This window comes from Canis aureus, chromosome 16 (genome assembly GCF_053574225.1).
Source record: "Canis aureus isolate CA01 chromosome 16, VMU_Caureus_v.1.0, whole genome shotgun sequence".
Taxonomy (NCBI): domain Eukaryota; kingdom Metazoa; phylum Chordata; class Mammalia; order Carnivora; family Canidae; genus Canis; species Canis aureus.
The window spans coordinates 15,151,700-15,171,586 of NC_135626.1; the positions used below are offsets into that span (position 1 = coordinate 15,151,700).

Below are 19,887 nucleotides of genomic sequence, written 5' to 3' on the forward strand. Positions count from 1 at the left end.
CAAGATGACATACAGGTTTGACAGTTTATAGAATAAGCAAGTAATAAAACATATCAGATGATTTAACACTAACTCATTCTCCTGTCAAATTAGCAAATTTATAAACGCTCTCCCTTCTCCAAAAAGCAACACGAAGGCAACAGTATCCCCTTAATGAAAGGTTCTAAGCTAGAAAATGCAGTAATAACAGCAATTATATTTTGCCACTATTTTCAATTATGGGAACTGATCAAACTGGTGTCAAACTTCTGTCCATTCTAGCCCACAATGAATATAAATATGGGACAGTGTTGGTAAGCCACCAAAAGAAAACACACTAAAGCAGTATGACCTCAGACAGAGGCCACTAAAAAAAGGAGGTACAAGATCCAATATCCAGTCCTGGTGCCGATACTGAACGCAAGTGTTGGGCACATTGGTTACCTTACTCATTTTCCCTGCACTGCAAAGAATTGAAGATTAGATAACATATCTAAAAGAATTCTGAAAAGAGAACTGATTTTCAACTGCTAAAATTAATTTTTTTTTAATTTTTATTTATTTATGATAGTCACAGAGAGAGAGAGAGAGAGAGGCACAGAGACACAGGCAGAGGGAGAAGCAGGCTCCATGCACCGGGAGCCCGATGTGGGATTCGATCCCGGGTCTCCAGGATCACGCCCTGGGCCAAAGGCAGGCACCAAACCGCTGTGCCACCCAGGGATCCCAAAATTAACTTTTAATGGAAAAGAATTATATATATAACTAGTATCTGTTCAGGGTATATTAATGTGGTTATACAAACAGTACAGATTCTCTTAGTCAACTAAATCACAGTAACAATTTTTAGACTAAAAGTCACTTATATATCATAGAAGGTGAAATGCCTTCTGAAATACAACAAATATTTATTTTTTCTCATAAGACAATAAATGGATTCTTTAAACATTAAGTATTTTTCAATTAAAATTCTTTCAAAACAAATGAAACTCTATAGGCTATTGTAGATTGTTTTTCTTGCCATTCTTTCATGGTAAGAGAGTCAAAGGTCACCACAATTTGTACCCTCTTTCTCCTTTCAAGGAAAAAAAAAGATGAAATTTATTTTATATATGGTAACCCTGAAGTTCACACATAAATACCTCAAGAGCCCATAATAACCTCTAACATCATATTGTAGGTATATCCTGAGCTTACTCTATGGCGTAACTCACTTGGATTGGTAAGGAGTAAGGCTGGCAATGGGCACCACTTTGACCTGTGTCCCTCCAGAACTACTCGCTAGGCTGGTACCTCCAGGTTTTCCAAATGTCTTTGAGGCACTGTAAGTCTTAGAAGCAGTGAAACCTTTAAAAACAAACACAAAGGAGGATCATCATTATTCTATCTGAATTTTTTTAAAAGATTTTATTTATTTATTAGAGACAGAGAGAGAGAGAGAGAGAGAGAGAGAGGCAGAGACACAGGCAGAGGGAGAAGCAGGCTCCATGCAGGGAGCCCTATGTGGGACTCGATCCCGGGTCTCCAGGATCACACCATGGGCTGAAGGCAGCGCTATACCGCTGAGCCACCAGGGCTGCCCTATTCTATGTAAATTTTAAACAAATGTTGTAATAACTCTCAATTACTGAGATGTCACTGGTGAAATATAAAATGAAAGCAAAACTCTGCCTTTTTAGTAATCAAAGAGATATGGAGATTACATAGAGACCACAGACGCCTGGGTGGCTCAGCAGTTGAGCCGTCTGCCTTCAGCTCAGGGCATGATTTCGAGGTCCTGGGATCAAGTCCCACATCCGCTCCCTGCAGGAACCCTGCTTCTCTCTCTGCCTCTGTGTCTCTGACGAATAAATAAAATCTTAGAAACAAAAGCAAAAAAAAAAAAAAAAAAACCCAAAAAACAAACAGAGACCAAAACAGGAGGCTAGGAAAGTAACTGTGAATGAAGCCTGGGCACACAGAAGCTTACTACTTTATCTGTTGACTTAAGCTCTGACTGAGGTCAAGACAGTAATTCTGGTGAGTCCAGACACTGTTCTGGCCCATCTTTCTTAGACTGTCCTCTTGTATCAATGGGCAAGATAATGGGTTAGAGAAAGAAAATCAAGCAACCTCCTTGACTGGTAATACTGACAGTAAGTCACTAGTTGCATAAGAAAAAAAAGCAAAAGGAAAGGCTAGGAGGTAAGGCACATAATGGATGAACCATCTGAGGTGAAGGGTCCTACCACAAATATTTTACCTCAAACATCCTCAGAAAAATGTTTTCTTTCTTTTTTTTAAAGATTTTATTTATTCATGAGAGACAGAGAGACAGAGAGAGAGAGAGAGAGGCAGAGACACAGGCAGAGGGAGAAGCAGGCTCCATGCAGGGAGCCCGATGTGGGACTCGATCCTGGGTCTCCAGGATCAGGCCCTGGCTGAAGGCGGTGCTAAACTGTTGAGCCACCTGGGCTGCCCTATATGCAGTTTTTATGAAGTTTCAACCTCCAAACTCAGAAAACAATTCAGTCCAATTACTTCATATCTTCTCTACCAAAGCATTTCTTTAGGATGGAATTTGGCTGGAAATGTAAATCTACCATTATTCAGCAATTCTTTATTGAGTTTCCAAACCTGTAAGACACCATTCTAGGTATTTGCAGTATTTAGTAAAAACTATACAGAGACTGTCCTGGATCTTAACATATTCTATTCTAATTGGGGAGTCAAGAGAAAACTACACATACGACAGTAATAATTGCCTCAAAGTTATGCAAGAAGCACATGAACTTTGAAGAATATATGCATGTGTACATATACCTAATATTATCTATAAGATATAGTTCTATAACACACATACACACACTTCCCCTCAATATAGTCTTCTTTTCTTTCACCACCCAGTTGATGTGTGTTTAGACAACATTAATTGATTTTTAAAAATAAATGTTAGGGACTCATTGGTGGCTCAGTTGGTTAAGCTTCTGCCTTCGGCTCAGGTCATGATCCCAGAGTCCTGGAATCAAGCCCCTGCAAGCAGGGAGCCCTGCTTCTCCCTCAGCCTCTGCCACTCCCCCTGCTTGTGCTCTCTTGCTTGTTTCTTCTCTTTCTCTTTCAAAAAACAAATTAAAAAAAAAAAAAAGTTAATATTAAGCCAAAGATTGACAATTGGGAAAATACATCTGTGGGAGGAGGGAGAGGAATAACATACTACTTGTAGTTCAGCCTAAGGAAGTGACTAATTATTAGATTATTCACCACTTTAGATACTAAATCTATTTCGTGACCTCTTTCAACAGTACATAACTTGCAAGTTGTATATATAAATAGATCCACTTATAAAAGGAGATAGAAGATAAGATTGACAGATATTGCAAAGTAGATAAAAACATAAAAAACCAAAGGGGAAAAAGTCCCATGTCCTCAAAGTTTCACAGTAACATTAGTGACGTCTTAACCTTGCTTTTCTTAAAATTTCAGCACTGAAAATTAGTAATTAAGAGTTGAGAGGAGAAGAGGTGGGACATAAGAAGCTGTGACAGAAAAAAGAACCTCTAAAAATAAATCCAACCCAAATCCTCATTTTTAATAGTAGTTCCTAAAGTGAAGGGAAGAAAGTAAACAAAATGATTCCATTACAGTCTCTCAGGACCGTATTGCAAGAGACAGGTAAAGGAAGATTTCTCATCCATGAGACCGAGAAACAGAACCTAGGACCAACATAAATGATACCATCTTCACGTTAAGATAAATACCTATGAGAACCCCGAATGGGAAACTTGGAGAGAGACAAGTGGATTCCAAATAGTTAAAAGGCAAGAACTTAAAGGTATGTAAATTCACAAAGTCAAAAGAGTGTAATAAAATGTAGGATGTGAGAAAGTACCAAATAAACTATTAACAGAGAACAGTATATCATTCTGATGAAAATAGGCATATTAAGTATCTTTAAAAGACTATCTTTAATCATTTCTTCAATCACACACTTTATAGTAAGAACTGGAATTCCCCTCTGCAAGAACCAACTATCATGATCAGGATTTTGAAAAATTCCCTTTAGTCCCAGATTAAATTTCAAAACATTATTCAGAAGCCTGATACATATATCTAGCACATGTCTTCATGTGGCCATTTACCCATTGCTGAGCTCCCATTCTGTTGCTGGGGCTTGTTGGCTGGTGGATTGGCTGCTGAGACTGGAGAAGGAACTGCCTGCTGCTGCCCATGTCCTGAGGACCAAAAGAAAAACAATTTTAGTGCAAATAATTCAGGCTAAAAGATTTAAACTTAAGTAGAAGAAATACTCTGAGAAAATGTAAATTTTTTATTTTGTTAGACTCTCATGGGTCAGAATTCATGCTGGGGTATTCAACTACATGCAGTCCATTTGCTAAGAGTTCACATCTGTTTTCATTATATAAAAGGTTGGCTCCATTTACCTTTCACCTGCTTATAATTGAGTTTTCGGATTTTTAAAAAAGATTTTTAAAAATTATTTATTTATTCATGAGAGATAGATAGAGAGGCAGAGACACAGGCAGAGGGAGAAGCAGGCTCCATGCAGAGAGCCCCATGTGGGACTCGATTCCAGGACCCCAGGATCACGCCCCAAGAAGGCAGATGCACTTAACCACTGAGCAACCTTGGCGTCCCAATAGCTTTCAGTTTTAATGAGGTTCTCCCCTAAAGTCTTGCCCATTTCTCCTGCATGAACCTGAAGTCAAGTCACTGGCTGAATCTGTGACATCATCACTATTTCCATAGCAACAGATCGATGCCATCAACATAATTGTGTTCAAGGTAGGATCTATCAGAAGAAAAGGCTGGGTGGTAAGAAAAGCCTAAAAGCAGTTCAATTGTCTCTGAAGTGCTCCTGCTTCAAAGGAAAAGGAGACATTCAGAAAGGATTCTACCCTTTCCTTCCCAAACAAAGCAACCTTATTTTGCAACTGACAGTTGATGGAAAATAAGAGTTGAAAGAGCCTTAGGTACCGTGAAGTGCTAGTGAACTGTCACAGCAGGAAGAGATGAGATGGAGTTCAGAAGCAGGTGTGTCAAGGAAACAGAAAGATTAAAAGGAAAGGAGGGGAAAGGAACAGGTCTCTCAAGCGGAAAATAAGAAATCCCACACCATGAGACTATTTATTTGCCCCTCACCCTTTCTACAAATGTTTATGAGTTGAAGAATGTTAAAACTGCAAAATATACCCAATTAAAAATAATTGATTTATGGAATTTGATTTTGCCTTTGTGAGGGGCACTGAAAGCAGAAGTCAACCTAATCCAGGCTGCTCACCAAGAGTACCTGCAGCACAGAGTACAGCTCAAAAAGATTTCCTAGAAAGTCCTAGCAACAAAATGGCGAGGACTGATGAAAGGGCTCCCTGCCTGCCTTTTCCAATCACTAGGCTTATTCCTGCTGGGTTTCCCAAAGCCCTCACTCAACTGGGCCTACTAAACACTGACTTCATTTCCTTCTACCAATATTACTCTTAACTAGTACAACAAAATGAGAGTTATTAACTGTGACATTAGAGTAAAATAAACTTAGCATAAAATTAAAAAGGTTAAAACAGAATTGCTTATTCTTTAGTTCTTCCTATGGAGGGAAAATTGAGAACCTGTTTTCTTTAATCTCCATCACTAATTTCACCAATCCCCCCCACCCACCTTTCCTCTGGTCACCATCAGTTTATTCTCTAGAGTTTAGAGTCTCTTTCTTTGCTTCTTTCTCTTTCTTTGCTCATTTGCTTTCTTCCTTAAATTCCACATATGAATGAAATCATATGGTATTTGTCTGATTCATTTATTTCACTTAGCATAATGCTCTCTGACTCCATCCATGTTGCTGCAAATGGCAAGATTTCTTTTTAAATTTTTATTTTTATTTTTATTTATTTATGATAGTCACAGAGAGAGAGAGAGGCGCAGAGACACAGGCAGAGGGAGAAGCAGGCTCCATGCACCGGGAGCCCGATGTGGGATTCAATCCCGGGTCTCCAGGATCACGCCCTGGGCCAAAGGCAGGCGCCAAACCCCTGTGCCACCCAGGGATCCCCAAATGGCAAGATTTTAATCATCTTTTTAAGGCTGAATGATACTACAATGTATATATTTACCACATTTTCTTTATCCATTCATCTATCAGTGGACACTTGGACTATTTCCATAATTTGGCTATTGTAAATAATGTTGCAATAAACACAAGGGTGCATGTATTCTTTTAAATTCATGTTTTTGCATTTTGGGGGTAAATACTCAATAGTGCTATTACTAGATCCTAAGGTTGTTCCATTTTTAACTTTTTGAGGAACCTCCATATTGTTCTCTACAGTGGCTGCACCAGTTTGCATTCCTACCAACAGGGCAAGAGGGATCCGTTACTCCTCATCCTCAACAAAACTTGTTTCTTGTGTTGTTGGTTTTAGCTATTCTGACAGGTATGATGTGACATCTCATTGTAGTTTTGAGTTGCATTTCCCTGATGATGAGTGATGTTGGGCATCTTTCATTGTGTCTGTAGGCCATCTGTTTATTTTCTTTGGAGAACTGTCTGTTTATATCTCTGCCCATTTTTAAAATTTTTTTTAAATTTTTTATTTTTATTTATGATAGGCACACACAGAGAGAGAGAGAGAGGCAGAGACACAGGCAGAGGGAGAAGCAGGCTCCATGCACCGGGAGCCCGACGTGGGATTCGATCCCGGGTCTCCAGGATCACGCCCTGGGCCAAAGGCAGGCGCCAAACCGCTGCACCACCCAGGGATCCCCTCTCTGCCCATTTTTTAATTGGGTTATTTGGTTTTTGGGTATTGAGTTGTATCCATTCTTTATATATTGTGGATATTAAGTCTTTATCAGACATGGCATTTATAAATATCTTCTCTCGTTCTGTAGGTTGACTTTTAGTTTTGTTGGCTGTTTCCTTTGCTGTGCATAAGCTTTTTATTTTAATGTAGTCCCAATAGTTTATTTTTACTCCAGAAACACATGTAAGAAAGATGTTGCTATGGACAATGTCAAAGAAATTATTGCCTATGTTCTCCTAGGATTTTTATGGTTTAGGTCTCATATTTAGGTATTTAATCAATTTTTTTAAAGGATATATATTTTTGAATTTTATTTAATTATTCATGAGAGACATACACACAGAGAGAGAGAGAGAGAGAGAGAGAGGCAGCGACACAGGCAGAGGGAGAAGCAGGCTCCATGCAGGGAGCCCAACATGGGACTCGATCCCAGGTCTCCAGGATCCTGCCCTGGGCTGAAGGTGGCGCTCAACCGCTGAGCCACCTGGGCTGCCCATCTTTAATCAATTTTGAGTTTATTTTTGGGTATGGTGTAAAAGAGCGGTTCAGTTTCATTCCTTTACATGGAGCTGTCCAGTTTTCCCAACATGATTTGTTGAAGAGACTGTCTTTTTCCCATTATATATTCTTTCCTCCTTTGTTAAAGATTAATTGATCATGTAATTGTGGGTTTATTCCTGGGTTTTCTATTCCGTTGCATTGACCTATGTGTCTATTTCTGTGCCAGTAGTATACTGCTTTGATTACTATGATTTAATACAACTTAAAGTTGGGATGCCTGGGTGACTCCTTGGTTGGGTGTCTGCCCTCAGCTCAGGGCATGGTCCCAGAGTCCCAGGATTGAGTCCCAGGATGATTTCATTCCCATGAGATCATGACCCGAGCCAAAACCAAGAGTCACTCAACCGACTGAGCCACCCACGTGCACCATGCAACAGATTTTTTTTTTTTTAATTTTTATTTATTTATGATAGTCACACAGAGAGAGAGAGAGAGAGAGGGGGGGGCAGAGACACAGGCAGAGGGAGAAGCAGGCTCCATGCACTGGGAGCCCGACGTGGGATTCGATCCTGGGTCTCCAGGATTGCGCCCTGGGCCAAAGGCAGGCGCCAAACTGCTGTGCCACCCAGGGATCCCTGCAACAGATTTCTATACATTGATTTTGTATCCTGTAACTTCAATGAATTCATGTATCAGTTGTAGCATCTTTAGGATTTTCTATATATAGTATCATGTCATTGGCAAATAGTGGAAGTTTTACTTCTTCCTTACCAATTTGGATGCCTTTTCTTTTTGTTGTGAGAGACTTTATTTACAGAGAAAAAAGAATCTAGATTATTGATAATGAGTTTTTGGATTTACTTTTCAGCTTTCCCATCATCTCTGAATTTACAACGTGTCATATGAAATTGCATGGGAAAACTGCTCTTCTTTGACAAAGTATCTAGTGATGGAACATTTTGCAATTTTATTTATTTATCTAGGTTTGTACGGGGAAATTCTTTTTTTTTTTTTTAAGATTTTATTTGTTTATCCATGAGAGACACACAGAGAGAGGCAGAGACATAGGCAGAGGGAGAAGCAGGCTCCCTGTGGGTAGCCTGATGTGGGACTCGATCCCAGGACCCTGGGATCATGACCTGAGCCAGAGGTAGATGCTCAACCACTGAGCCACCCAGGTACCCCAGGAAATCTTTTTCTAAAAAAAAAAAGATTTTATTTACTTGAGAGAGTAAGAGAGAGCATTAAGCAGGGGAGAGGGGCAAAGGAAGAGGGAGAAGCAGACTTCCTGCTGAGGAGAGAACCCAATGTGGGGTTCGATCCTAGGATCCTGGAATCATGAGCTGAGCCGAAAGCAGATGCTTAATCGACTGAGCCACCCAGGTGCCCAGCATTTTGAAATTTTAAAGAAAACCTTTTCCTAAACCATTAGGAAAACTGAGTTGTTTAGTGAACAGTATTAGGGCTAAATAACTGGAAAAAATAAAACTATTCTTACTTGCTTCATGAAATATATTCAAAAGAATCAAAAGATTTGAACATTTAAAGATGGGATCCCTGGGTGGCTCAGCAGTTTAGCGCCGCCTTTGGCCCAGGGCATGATCCTGGAGTCCCGGGATCAAGTCCCAGGATCGAGTCCCACGTCGGGCTCCCTGCATGGAGCCTGCTTCTCCCTCTGCCTGTGTCTCTGCCTCTCTCTCTCTGTGTCTCTCATGAATAAATAATAAAATCTTAAAAAAAATTTTTAATAGAAAAATAAACATTTAAAGATGGAGCCATACAAATAAATCCCACTCCATCCTAGTTCCACTGTCTCAAACATATAAAGTCTCGTCCTTGTTATCATGCCTGCTTCTTCAAGTATCTTGCTGAGTAGGACATGGTCATGGGATGATGCTGATCTCTTAACATTTAATTTATATAAAAACGTAACTAACCTTTATGAGGTACCTAGGGTAATCAAATTACAGTGACAGAAAATAGAATAGTGGTTACTAGAAACTGGCCAGGAGTAGGGGATTGAGAGCTGTAGTTTATTTTTATTTATTTTTATTTTTTTTGAGAGCTGTAGTTTAATGAGTAGAGTTGAGTTTGAGATAATGATTGACAAAGTTATGTAGGGATCCCTGGGTGGCGCAGCGGTTTAGCGCCTGCCTTTGGCCCAGGGTGCGATCCTGGAGACCCGGGATCGAATCCCACATCGGGCTCCCGGTGCATGGAGCCTGCTTCTCCCTCTGCCTGTGTCTCTGCCTCTCTCTCTCTCTCTCTGTGTGACTATCATAAATAAATAAAAATTAAAAAAAAAAAAAAAAAAAGAGAGAAAAAGTTATGTACAGGTACCAGGATGACTCTGTCAGCAGAGCACACAACACTTGATCTTAGGGTTGTGAGTTCAGGTCCTACACTGGGTGTAGAGATTACTCATAAATAAATAAAACCTTAGGGCAGCCCGGGTAGGTCAGTGGTTTAGCGCCAATTTCAGCCCAGGGTGTGATCCTGGAGTCACGGGATCGAATCCCACATCAGGTTCCCTGCATAGAGCCTGCTTCTCCCTCTGCCTGTGTCTCTGCCTCTCTCTTTCTCTCTCTCATGAATAAATAAATAAAATCCTAAAAAAATAAAATAAAATCTTAAAAAAAAAGATTAAAAGAAGTTCTGGAGATGGATGTGAGACAGTTGTACAACAACGTGAATGTAATTAATGCGACCACACTACACACTTAAAAATGATTAAGATGAATTTTTAATTAAAAACAACACTAACAAAATACTGTTGAATATTTTACAACTAAACTAGGGTAATGGCTGCTGAAGAAATATCTATAGAGTATTAGGAGGGGGTCAGCTGGTCTTTGTTCAGAAACTCCATGCTGAACACATAAAAATCCTAATTATTCATGTTTAAATGCCTGCCAGTCTACATTTAGGTTAAAAAAATTATATATAGGGCAGCCCGGGTGGCTCAGCGGTTAGCACCTGCCTTCAGCCGGGGAAGTGATCCTGGAGTCCCAGGATCGAGTCCCACATCAGGCTCCCTGCATGGAGCCTGCTTCTCCCTCTGCCTGTGTCTCTGCCTCTCTCTGTGTTTCTCATGAATAAATAAGATAAAATCTTAAAAAAAAAATTATATGTATATTCCATTTGCAGTAGCTAAAAATCTATCAGATCTTTTCTCTCCCAGGATGTCTGGGTCGCTCAGTGGTTGAGGGTCTGCCTTTGGCTCAGGTTCTGATCCCAGGGTCCTGGGATCGAGTCCCACATCAGGCTCCCCCAGCAGGGAGCCTGCTTCTCCCTCTGCCTATATCTCTGTCTCTCTATCTCTCATGAACAAATAAATTAAATCTTAAAAACAAAATTGGAATCTTTTGATTTGAGACCAGTGTAATTAACTGCTAACTATTTGAAGTAAAATCTGGTTTGCTGTGAGAATAAGAATTGAAGCCCAAGTCCCTGCTCCACAATAGTTTTCTGGTGAGGACAAGAAACTTGGATTGAAAGTTTATTCCTTAAGAATCAGGCATTGTTTACTTACCAAAAAAAAAAATAAAATAAAAAAATAAAAAATAAAGAAAGAGAGAGAGAGAGAGAAAGAAAAAAAATCGGGGTGAGGGAGATGACAAGTTTTACACAAAAGTACTACAACAGTAACTCTTTTTGGTAAAAAGTATAATAGATATCTTGTATATCTTTTCACAGGTACTAAATCTGAAGCCACATAGAACTATGGTGCACAAGAAGCTAGAGCAGTTATGTTAGCACAACAAAGTATATGTATTTCTTCCTTTTTTTTTTTTTTAAGATTTTATTTATTTATTCATAAGAGACACAGAGACAGAGAGAGAGGCAGAGACACAGGGGAGAAGCAGGCTCCATGCAGGAAGCCCGAAATGGGACTTGATTCAGGGACCCCAGGATCAGGCCCTAGGCTGAAGGCAGACGCTTAACCACAGAGCCACCCGGGCTGCCCTTTCTTCCTTTTATTTTTTTTCTTCTTTTAAAATAAGCTCATCTAGACCTGATGTGGGGCTCAAACTCAGGCCCTCAAAATCAAGAGTTGCATTTTCTACCAACTGAGCCAGCCAGGCACCCCAAAACATACTTCTTTAAAAAAATTGGCAGTATGTAATTTTTTAATACTAAGGTAGATTAGAAAGGAAATAGGTAAAAATAATTCTATGGGAGCTAAATAGTATGGCTAATTTGAACTTGCTGAGAGTTTGATTACCAGAGGAGAGAGTAAAGAATGGACAGCATGGGATTCATCAGGAATCAAACCCACAGGTAATCAATCCCAAAGCCAAACTGCATGTCCTCGATATAATCTAATAGGTAATCTATGTGTTATAATTTCTTATCAGTACATAATATAATGGTACAGTCTATTACAACCACTGAATTCTCAGACTTGATGAAGCACAGTATACTTAACAAGAAACCAACAAATAATAGCTACCAATCTTTGAGTGTTTACTATGCGCCAGGTATAAGGTTAAATGTATTATTCCATTTAATCTTCAGGCCTAGGACAAAGATGGTATTATTATGTTCATTCAACAGATGAGGAAACTGGGTTAAAGAGGCCAAGTAACTTGCCCAAAGTCACACACAGCTAGCAGGAGGCAGAACCTAACCTTAACCAGGTTTGTCTAACTAGACCCATCCACTTTGCCACCATCTAGTTAATCTTTAATTGTAAGCAACCAATTCTGGCAGACAAAACTCTAGTTACATAGAACATAACTAAGAACCATAATACCTAGTGATCATTCACTTATTAGAGTAATCTTTAACTCTGTGTTGGATCACACTTGCAAATCTGGCACAGGAGACAAGAGCATCTGAAACCAAATGGATGACAAAAGTCCTAGGGCATTCTAAATAGGAACAACTCCCTTTCAGTTTGTTTGTTTCTTTCTTTATTAAAATATTTTATTTATTCATTCATGTCAGACAGAGAGTGAGAGGCAGAGACACAGGCAGAGGGAGAAGTAGGCTGCATGCAGGGAGCCCGACGCGGGATTTGCTCCCAGGACCCTGGGACCACGACCCGAGCCAAAGGCAGAGGCTCAACCACTGAGCCACGCAGGTGTCCCAACTGCCTTTCAATGTAATGCACTGCAACACAGCTACTGACCACAGAACCTGAAATTAGTTTATGGCTAAATGAAAATCTTTCTAAAAACTGAAATTATACCCCAAAGCAGCAATGTAGGCAATCAACTAATGCTAATCTTCTGTTTTGTGCCACCTGCAAATGAAATCATTCTAGTAAGATGAATCAAGTTCATAATTCTTAGACTCTTTTGCTCTATGATAGCTTCCTATCACTGTCCTGAACCAGGGGGAAATAGGACATTTAAAAAGCAGACTCTTGGGCGTCCGGGTGGCTCAATGGTTGAGCAGCTGCCTTCCACTCAAGTCATGATCCCAGAGTCCTGGGATCCCCTGCTCAGCGGGGAGCCTGCTTCTCCCTCTTCCTGCTACTCCCTCTGCTTGTGTTCTCCCTCTCTCTGTCAAATAAATAAATCTTAAAAAAAAAAAAAAAAAAAAAAAAAAAAAGCAGACTGTTAGGGTACCTGGGTGGCTCAGCCTGGTTGAATGTGACTCTTGGTTTCAGCTAGGGTTATGATATCAGGTTGGTGAGATGGAGCCCTGCATTGGGCTCCCCACTCAGCGGGGAGTCTGCTTCCCTTCTCCTTCTGTCACTCCCCCCACCTCCCATCATGCTCTCTCTCAAATAAATAAATCTTAAAAAGAAAAAAAGGAGACTCTAACTCTGCAGGTTACTTGCATTCACACCTATCATTTCTATTATCATTATAATGGTGAGGCTAGCTCAGTCAGTGGAGCAAGCTTAGAGCATGGACTCTGGATCTCAGGATTGTGACCCATATAAGAGTATAGAGATTGCTTTAAAAAAGGCGGGTGGGGGGGGGGAGAGGGGGGTGTGCCACACACTTCTGGGTGGTTCAGTTGGTTAAGTGGCTGCCTTTAGTAGCTGCGGTCATGATCTCAGGGTCCTAAGATGGAGCCCCACGTCAGGCTCCTGGCTCAGTGTGGAGTCAGATTCTGACTTTCTCTCTACTGTTCTCCCTGCTTGTGCTCTCTCTTGCTCACAGGCACTCTCAAATAAATAAATAAAATCTTAAAAAAAAATATATATATATATATAATGGCAACTGAACCAGCTGAGAAAAATCAGCTAAAAGACCATGGAGTATACAGAGTAACAAGAACTCAATTTCTATTAGCAAGTACTTTCTTAACAACTGCAAAAAAATAAAAATCCAATCATAATCAGGCTGAAAAAAATTCCAATACCTCTTAATAATGAATAATACCTATTCCTAAATATTGCATAAAAAATTTAAATCTAAGTAAAATATTGTTAGAAATAGTATAGGTACATAGCAATGATAGACATATTGACAAAAATATATACTGGTAGATACAGAAAATCATCCAATTCAGTCATATGAAACATGGAATGTGTTTGAAGTTTTATTCCTCACATTTGGAAAATTCTGTAAGTATCTGTATTTAATGTGGTACTAGTGCCAAACAATTTCAACTGCACATTTTGGAATTCCTCTGCTCATTTCCTGGATGGGTTTAGTCAATTAATTTTACCATTCACCGGATATGCCATGCTTGCCACGCTGCAGGTTCTGGGTTAAGTGCTGGGAGGATACAAATCTAACTCTACTTCTCACTAATAACAGTTTCCTTGCCTTCACAATAGACAATCAGAAACCATTTCTGTGAAATACACCATAAGTTAATAGTCACTGTAACAAAGCTATTTCCATGATGGCCCAAGTAACAAAGTGTTATTGATCTGGTTACAATGAAACTTAATAGCAAATAATCCTGAACAGTAAAATCTTCTCTCATACCTCTACACTTTAACAGACCCTGAAGAAATGGAAGAGCAAGTGGAATGCAGTATTGAGACAAAGGAGTTTTTTCCCTTGTTCCATAGTTCTGACCCCAAGCGGTAATTATCTTTCAAAGCTTTCAACTCCATCTTTATCTCAAATATTCTGTACCTGAAACACAAAATGTCTCAAGTAACCACTCAATCAAATATGACATAAAAAAACATTAGAAATCTGGCCAAAGTTGATAAAGTTGGGCACAATTATCTCTCCCTCAACTGTACTGTGTCCAAAGATTTCACAGATATGCTAACCACTGCTTTGTCCTGATAGCTGAGAAGATAACCAATGTGCTCATTTAAAAAAAAAATTACTACTGCAGAACAAATGTAATATTCCAATGTAAGATTTTAGAACTTTACCTAAATAGGCCCCAGATCTTCCTCTCCAATTTAAAGCACCAAGTTACTATGTTTTGTGTAGGTAAATATTAAACTCTAGACGGTTCCATTTCTGGAAGAAGAATGATGATCAATCTTCCCACTTCTAAAAACCATGTAGAATAATGAGAATGAAAACTCACTCTATACACAAACATCCCACAGAGACTACATCTTTAGTGAATTGAGGAGGGCAGAGAAAACTCACAAATTTCAAATTATGTGAAAAGTGAAGCTCAAAACACCACAAACCAAGAAACTAATTCTAAGACAGAAGCCTCATAGGTGATTTAAATATAAAAATGAAATTTTTATATATATAAATATATATAATATATATTTATATTTTTATATTTAAATATAAAATATTTAAAATTTTATATTTAAATATAAAAATGAAATTGTTAAGTACTAGAATAAAAGGTGAATGCCTTAATAACTTTAGAGTAAGGAAGACATTTCTAACAATGGCTCAAAACTCCAAAGTTAAAAAAAAAAAGACTGGAAAATTCAACTTCATAAAAAACAGCAACAACAAAAAAATTGCTGCATAGCAAAAAGCCACCATAAGCAAAGTAAAAGCCTTCATAACCTAGAGACAAAGGACTAATCTCCCTACTCTTTAAAGAACTCTCAAAAACGGATAAGAAAAAGACAGCCCAAAATAAAAATGGAGAATACAACAATCAGTTCAGAGAATAAAAAGCCCTCAAATATTTAAAAGGATGCTCACCTTGCTCAGAACACAAACAGTACACTGAGATCTGTTTTCATCTAAGAGATTGGTAAAAATTCAGAAGATTAATAACTTACTCTATTGGCACAGCTGTGAAAAAACCAGTACTTTCATTCACTGCTGATGGGAATGCAGATGTTACCATGCTACAGAGGGCAATCCAACCATATCCAACTACCACCAATACATCTATCCATTGATCTAGCAATCTCACTTCTGACCATCAAACCCACTCTGCCCATATACCTGCATATGTATAAAATTATTCATTGCTGTACTGTTTTGATTGCTACAGCAAACAACCCAAGGGTCATCAACACAAGGCTAGTTAAATTATGGAAGAGTCACACAACAAAACACTCTATAACTGATTTTGGTTTTGTTTATTTTTTATTTTTTTAAAGATTTTATTTATTTACTCATGAGAGTCACAGAGAGAGGCAGAGACACAGGCAGAGGGAGAAGCAGGCTCCATGTAGGAGTCCCATGCGGGGTCCCCGGACCAGGATCATGCCCCTGAGCCGAAGGCAGATGCCCAACCACTGAGCCACCCAGGTGTCCCTGTTTTTGTTTATTTAAATAAGGAAGATCTCTCTCTCTCTATATATATACATATATATATATGTGTGTGTCTGCCTCTCTCTGTGTCTCTATGAATAAATAAAGTCTTTAAAAAAAAACATTCCTTTTTTTTAAAAGATTTTATTTATTCAAGAGAGACACAGAGAGAGGCAGAGACATAGGCAGAGGGAGAGGCAGGCTCCTCGCTGGGAACCCAACATGGGACTCAATCCCCCGACCTGGGATCACAACCTGAGCCTAAGGCAGTCAACGCTCAACTGCTGAGCTACCCAGGCCTCCCAAGTCTCCTTTGTTGAAGCAACTCACCTGCTGTGCTGGGGATAGCCAAGTCACTTATCATCTCCTTCACCTTCATTTTTTCTCATGCTTAAAACAACTGATCTCTACAAATAGTTCCTTCTATTTCTAACATTCTGTGAGTGTGCTGACTACTGTGTGAGGGTTCAGGCCTGAGCTTCTCAAACTTTCCTTTCCATGGATTCCACTGGGGCAGATGGCTAGAACTGAGTCCCAGATAGGAAAATGAAGACAGGATGCAATTTGCCTCTAGCACAAAAATTACTGGGATCCAATCTATTTATTCTTAGGCAAAAACCTGACTAATAAATTTTGATTAATGATAAACTGAAAAATTATGATGGTAAGTTTAAATTAAGACAGTGAATTAGTGTCCTTCAGTAGAAACCACCTAAGCACTTACCTACTCTCCTTCCTTCCTTCCTTCCTTCCTTCCTTCCTTCCTTCCTTCCTTTCTAAGATCTTATTTATTTATTCATGAGAGACACAGGAAGAAAGAGAGAGAAAGACAGGCAGAGACATAGGCAGAGGGAGAAGAAGGCTCCATGCACCGGGAGCCTGACGTGGGATTCGATCCCAGGTCTCCAGGATTGCGCTCTGGGCCGAAGGCAGGAGCCAAACCGCTGTGCCACCCAGGGATCCCCTAAAGGTAGTTTTTTTTTTTTTTAATTTTTATTTATTTATGATAGTCACAGAGAGAGAGAGAGAGAGGCAGACACACAGGCAGAGGGAGAAGCAGGCTCCATGCACCGGGAGCCCGACGTGGGATTCGATCCCGGGTCTCCAGGATCGCGCCCTGGGCCAAAGGCAGGCACTAAACCACTGCGCCACCCAGGGATCCCCATTTTTAATCTTTTAAAGATGTCATATTTATAGTTAAAATAGCTAGTATAAGGTATTGATTTAGGGACACCTGGGTGGCTCAGCGGTTTAGAGCCTGCCTTTGGCCCAGGGTGTGATCCTGGAGTCCTGGGATCAAGTCCCACATCGGGCTTCCTGCAGGAAGCCTGCTCCTCCCTCTGCCTATGCCTCTGCCTCTCTCTGTGTGTGTCTTTCATGAATAAATAAATAAAATATTAAAAAAATATAAAGTATCGATTTAATAAATTATGTAAACTCTTAAAATTATTCAATACCTTTCCTTAAAGATATGTATTATTCATAAATTGTGTCAGAAATTCTTTTCTTTTTAATTTTTTTTTTAATTTTTATTTATTTATGATAGTCACAGAGAGAGAGAGAGAGAGGCAGAGACACAGACAGAGGGAGAAGCAGGCTCCATGCACCGGGAGCCCGATGTGGGACTCGATCCCGGGTCTCCAGGATCGCGCCCTGGGCCAAAGGCAGGCGCCAAACCACTGCGCCACCCAGGGATCCCAGGAATTCTTTTCTAAATATTCATATTGACCATCATCTTTTCAGATTTAGTTACAAAAAATTAACTGGTAGGGATGCCTGGGTGGTTCAGCGGTTGAGTGTCTGCTTTTGGCTCAGGGCATGATCCCAGAGTCCCGGGATCGAGTCCTGCATCGGGCTCCCTACATGGAACCTGCTTTTCCCTCTGCCTATATCTCTGCCTCTCTCTCTCTCTGTCTCTCATGAATGAATAAATAAAATCTTAAAAAAAAATTAACTGATAGTGAAAAACAATCCAATTTAAAAATGGGCAGAAGACATGAAATGATGTTCAATATCACTCATCATCCAGGAAACACAAATCATAACTATAATGAGATATCACCTCACACCTGTCAAAATGGCTAATATAAAAAAACACAAGAAACAAGTGTTGGCAAGGATGTAGAGAAAAAGGAACCGTCGTGCACAGTTGGTGGGAATGCAAACTGGTGCAGCCACAGTGGAAAAGAGTACAGAAGTTCCTCAAAAAAATTAACTACCAGGACGCATCCAGGGAAAGGAGAGCCAGGAGGTAACCAAAGCCATATGATGTCAGTAGTTTGTTCATCTGCCCATGCCAAATAGATCATGTGGAAGGCCCATGCCAAATGGATCATGTGGAAGGTGACTGGAACAGCAATACAAAAAAACAGCCAAAGTGAGAGTGACCAGGCTTATTTTGGATCCCCACTTATTAAACCATTTTAATAAGTGAAAAACCTACTTCGTTCATGATGCTCTTTAACAATACACTGTTGGAGATACTGTGCTTCTCAAAGATCTGTCTCATGAATAAAAAGCACATGAAACATGAATGGGCCAAGACCATATTCAAAGTTGGATAAGTCATAGGTCCAGTGACCAGAAAACCCCGTGCAAGAACCTATGTGGAAGGCCCAGTCAGCTTGGAAACCACTTTCCAAAAATATGGAAGAACTCAATAGCTCTTTTGCACAGTAAGGAGAACTAGAAGAAGGAGCCAAAGGGAAAGAAGTAAAGTTTACTTTATTGAAAAAGAAATTTTTCTAAGTTTCATTACAAAATGTCCAATTTCTCTTCTGGTGTTTATGGAATAGCTAAAAGTAAATAAAGCAAAGTCTTTCTTAAAAATTTTCACAGAAGCTTAAAGTCATGTTCTAAATTTCTTATTCATTGGACATATTTTCCTCTTAGGGTAAGTGTGCCTAGCAATCCCCTGCATTGTTCTATAAGCTCACTGTTTTAGAAGGTGTAGTTTTTTTTTCATTCAAAGGAATCTTGAATTTCTCTTAGAATCTTTATTTGGGGAGGAGAAAAACCTTTTGCTATCATAAAACAGGAAGACACATTAAGTGAATATTTATTTTTGATGGTATATATTTGAAATTAATTTTTTTCTTTGATTTAACCAATTACAAATGGAAATATTGGGGACAGATATCAGACTAAAGTCTGCATTAATACAAATGTTGACACACAGAAAATAAAATTTGAAAATTAGAAAAAAAAGTATACCCTATGATCCATAATTCCACTATTGGTATTTACCCCAAGAACATGAAAACACTAATTTGAAAAGATATATGCATCCCTATGCTTATTATAGCATTATTTACAATAGCCAAATTATGGAAGCAGCCCAAGCATCCACTGATAGATGAATGGATAAAGAAGATGTGGCATTATTCAGCCACACACACACACACACACACACACACACACACACACAAATTTTGCCATTTGCAACAACATAGATGGAGTTCAAAAATATAATGCTAAGTGAAATAAGCCTGAGAAAGACAAATATCACATGATGTCACTCATGTGGAATTTAAGAAACAAAACAAATGAATAAACAAAAAAATGGGACAAACCGAAGAACAGATGGTAACCAGAGGGGAGGTGAGTGGGCAGATGGGTGAAATAGGTGATGGGAATTAAGAGTACACTTATCAATATTGTGCAGAACTGCTAAATCACTATATTGTACACCTGAAACTAATAAAATACTATATGTTAACTATACAGGAATTAAAATTTTATTATTTATTTATTAAGTGTACACAAAACTCTTTGACTTTTAAAACTATGTATAGGACAAGATGGAGTAAGAGACCAGGTTTATCCTCACACCTAAAACAAGCAAAAAAGAAGACAAAATATATGAAACAAATGCTTTTCAGGATATTGGACATTAAGCATTGAAGGATATTGACCCTGAGACACAGGAAACAAACAAGGTGAGTGAGAATGTGCCAGCTTACTGCCTTGAGAGTTTCCAGATTGTGACACAGATAGTGGGCCTG

General features: G+C 39.2%; 1 protein-coding gene and 1 pseudogene across 1 annotated transcript in view; one reads left to right on the plus strand and one right to left on the minus strand.

Annotated features, from left to right (window-relative positions):
- The window catches only part of RPA1 (replication protein A1), a 78,045-nt gene that overhangs the window by 21,656 nt on the left and 36,502 nt on the right, over positions 1 to 19,887 (minus strand). Inside the window, exons 6-7 of the mRNA XM_077851767.1 lie at positions 4,098 to 4,190; positions 1,194 to 1,326 (exon numbers count right to left, since the gene is read on the minus strand). Of these exons, the coding sequence (XP_077707893.1) occupies positions 1,194 to 1,326; positions 4,098 to 4,190 (226 nt within the window). The remainder of the gene's footprint in view (positions 1 to 1,193; positions 1,327 to 4,097; positions 4,191 to 19,887) is intronic.
- On the plus strand, positions 18,191 to 18,562 carry LOC144285298 (small ribosomal subunit protein uS17m pseudogene; annotated as a pseudogene).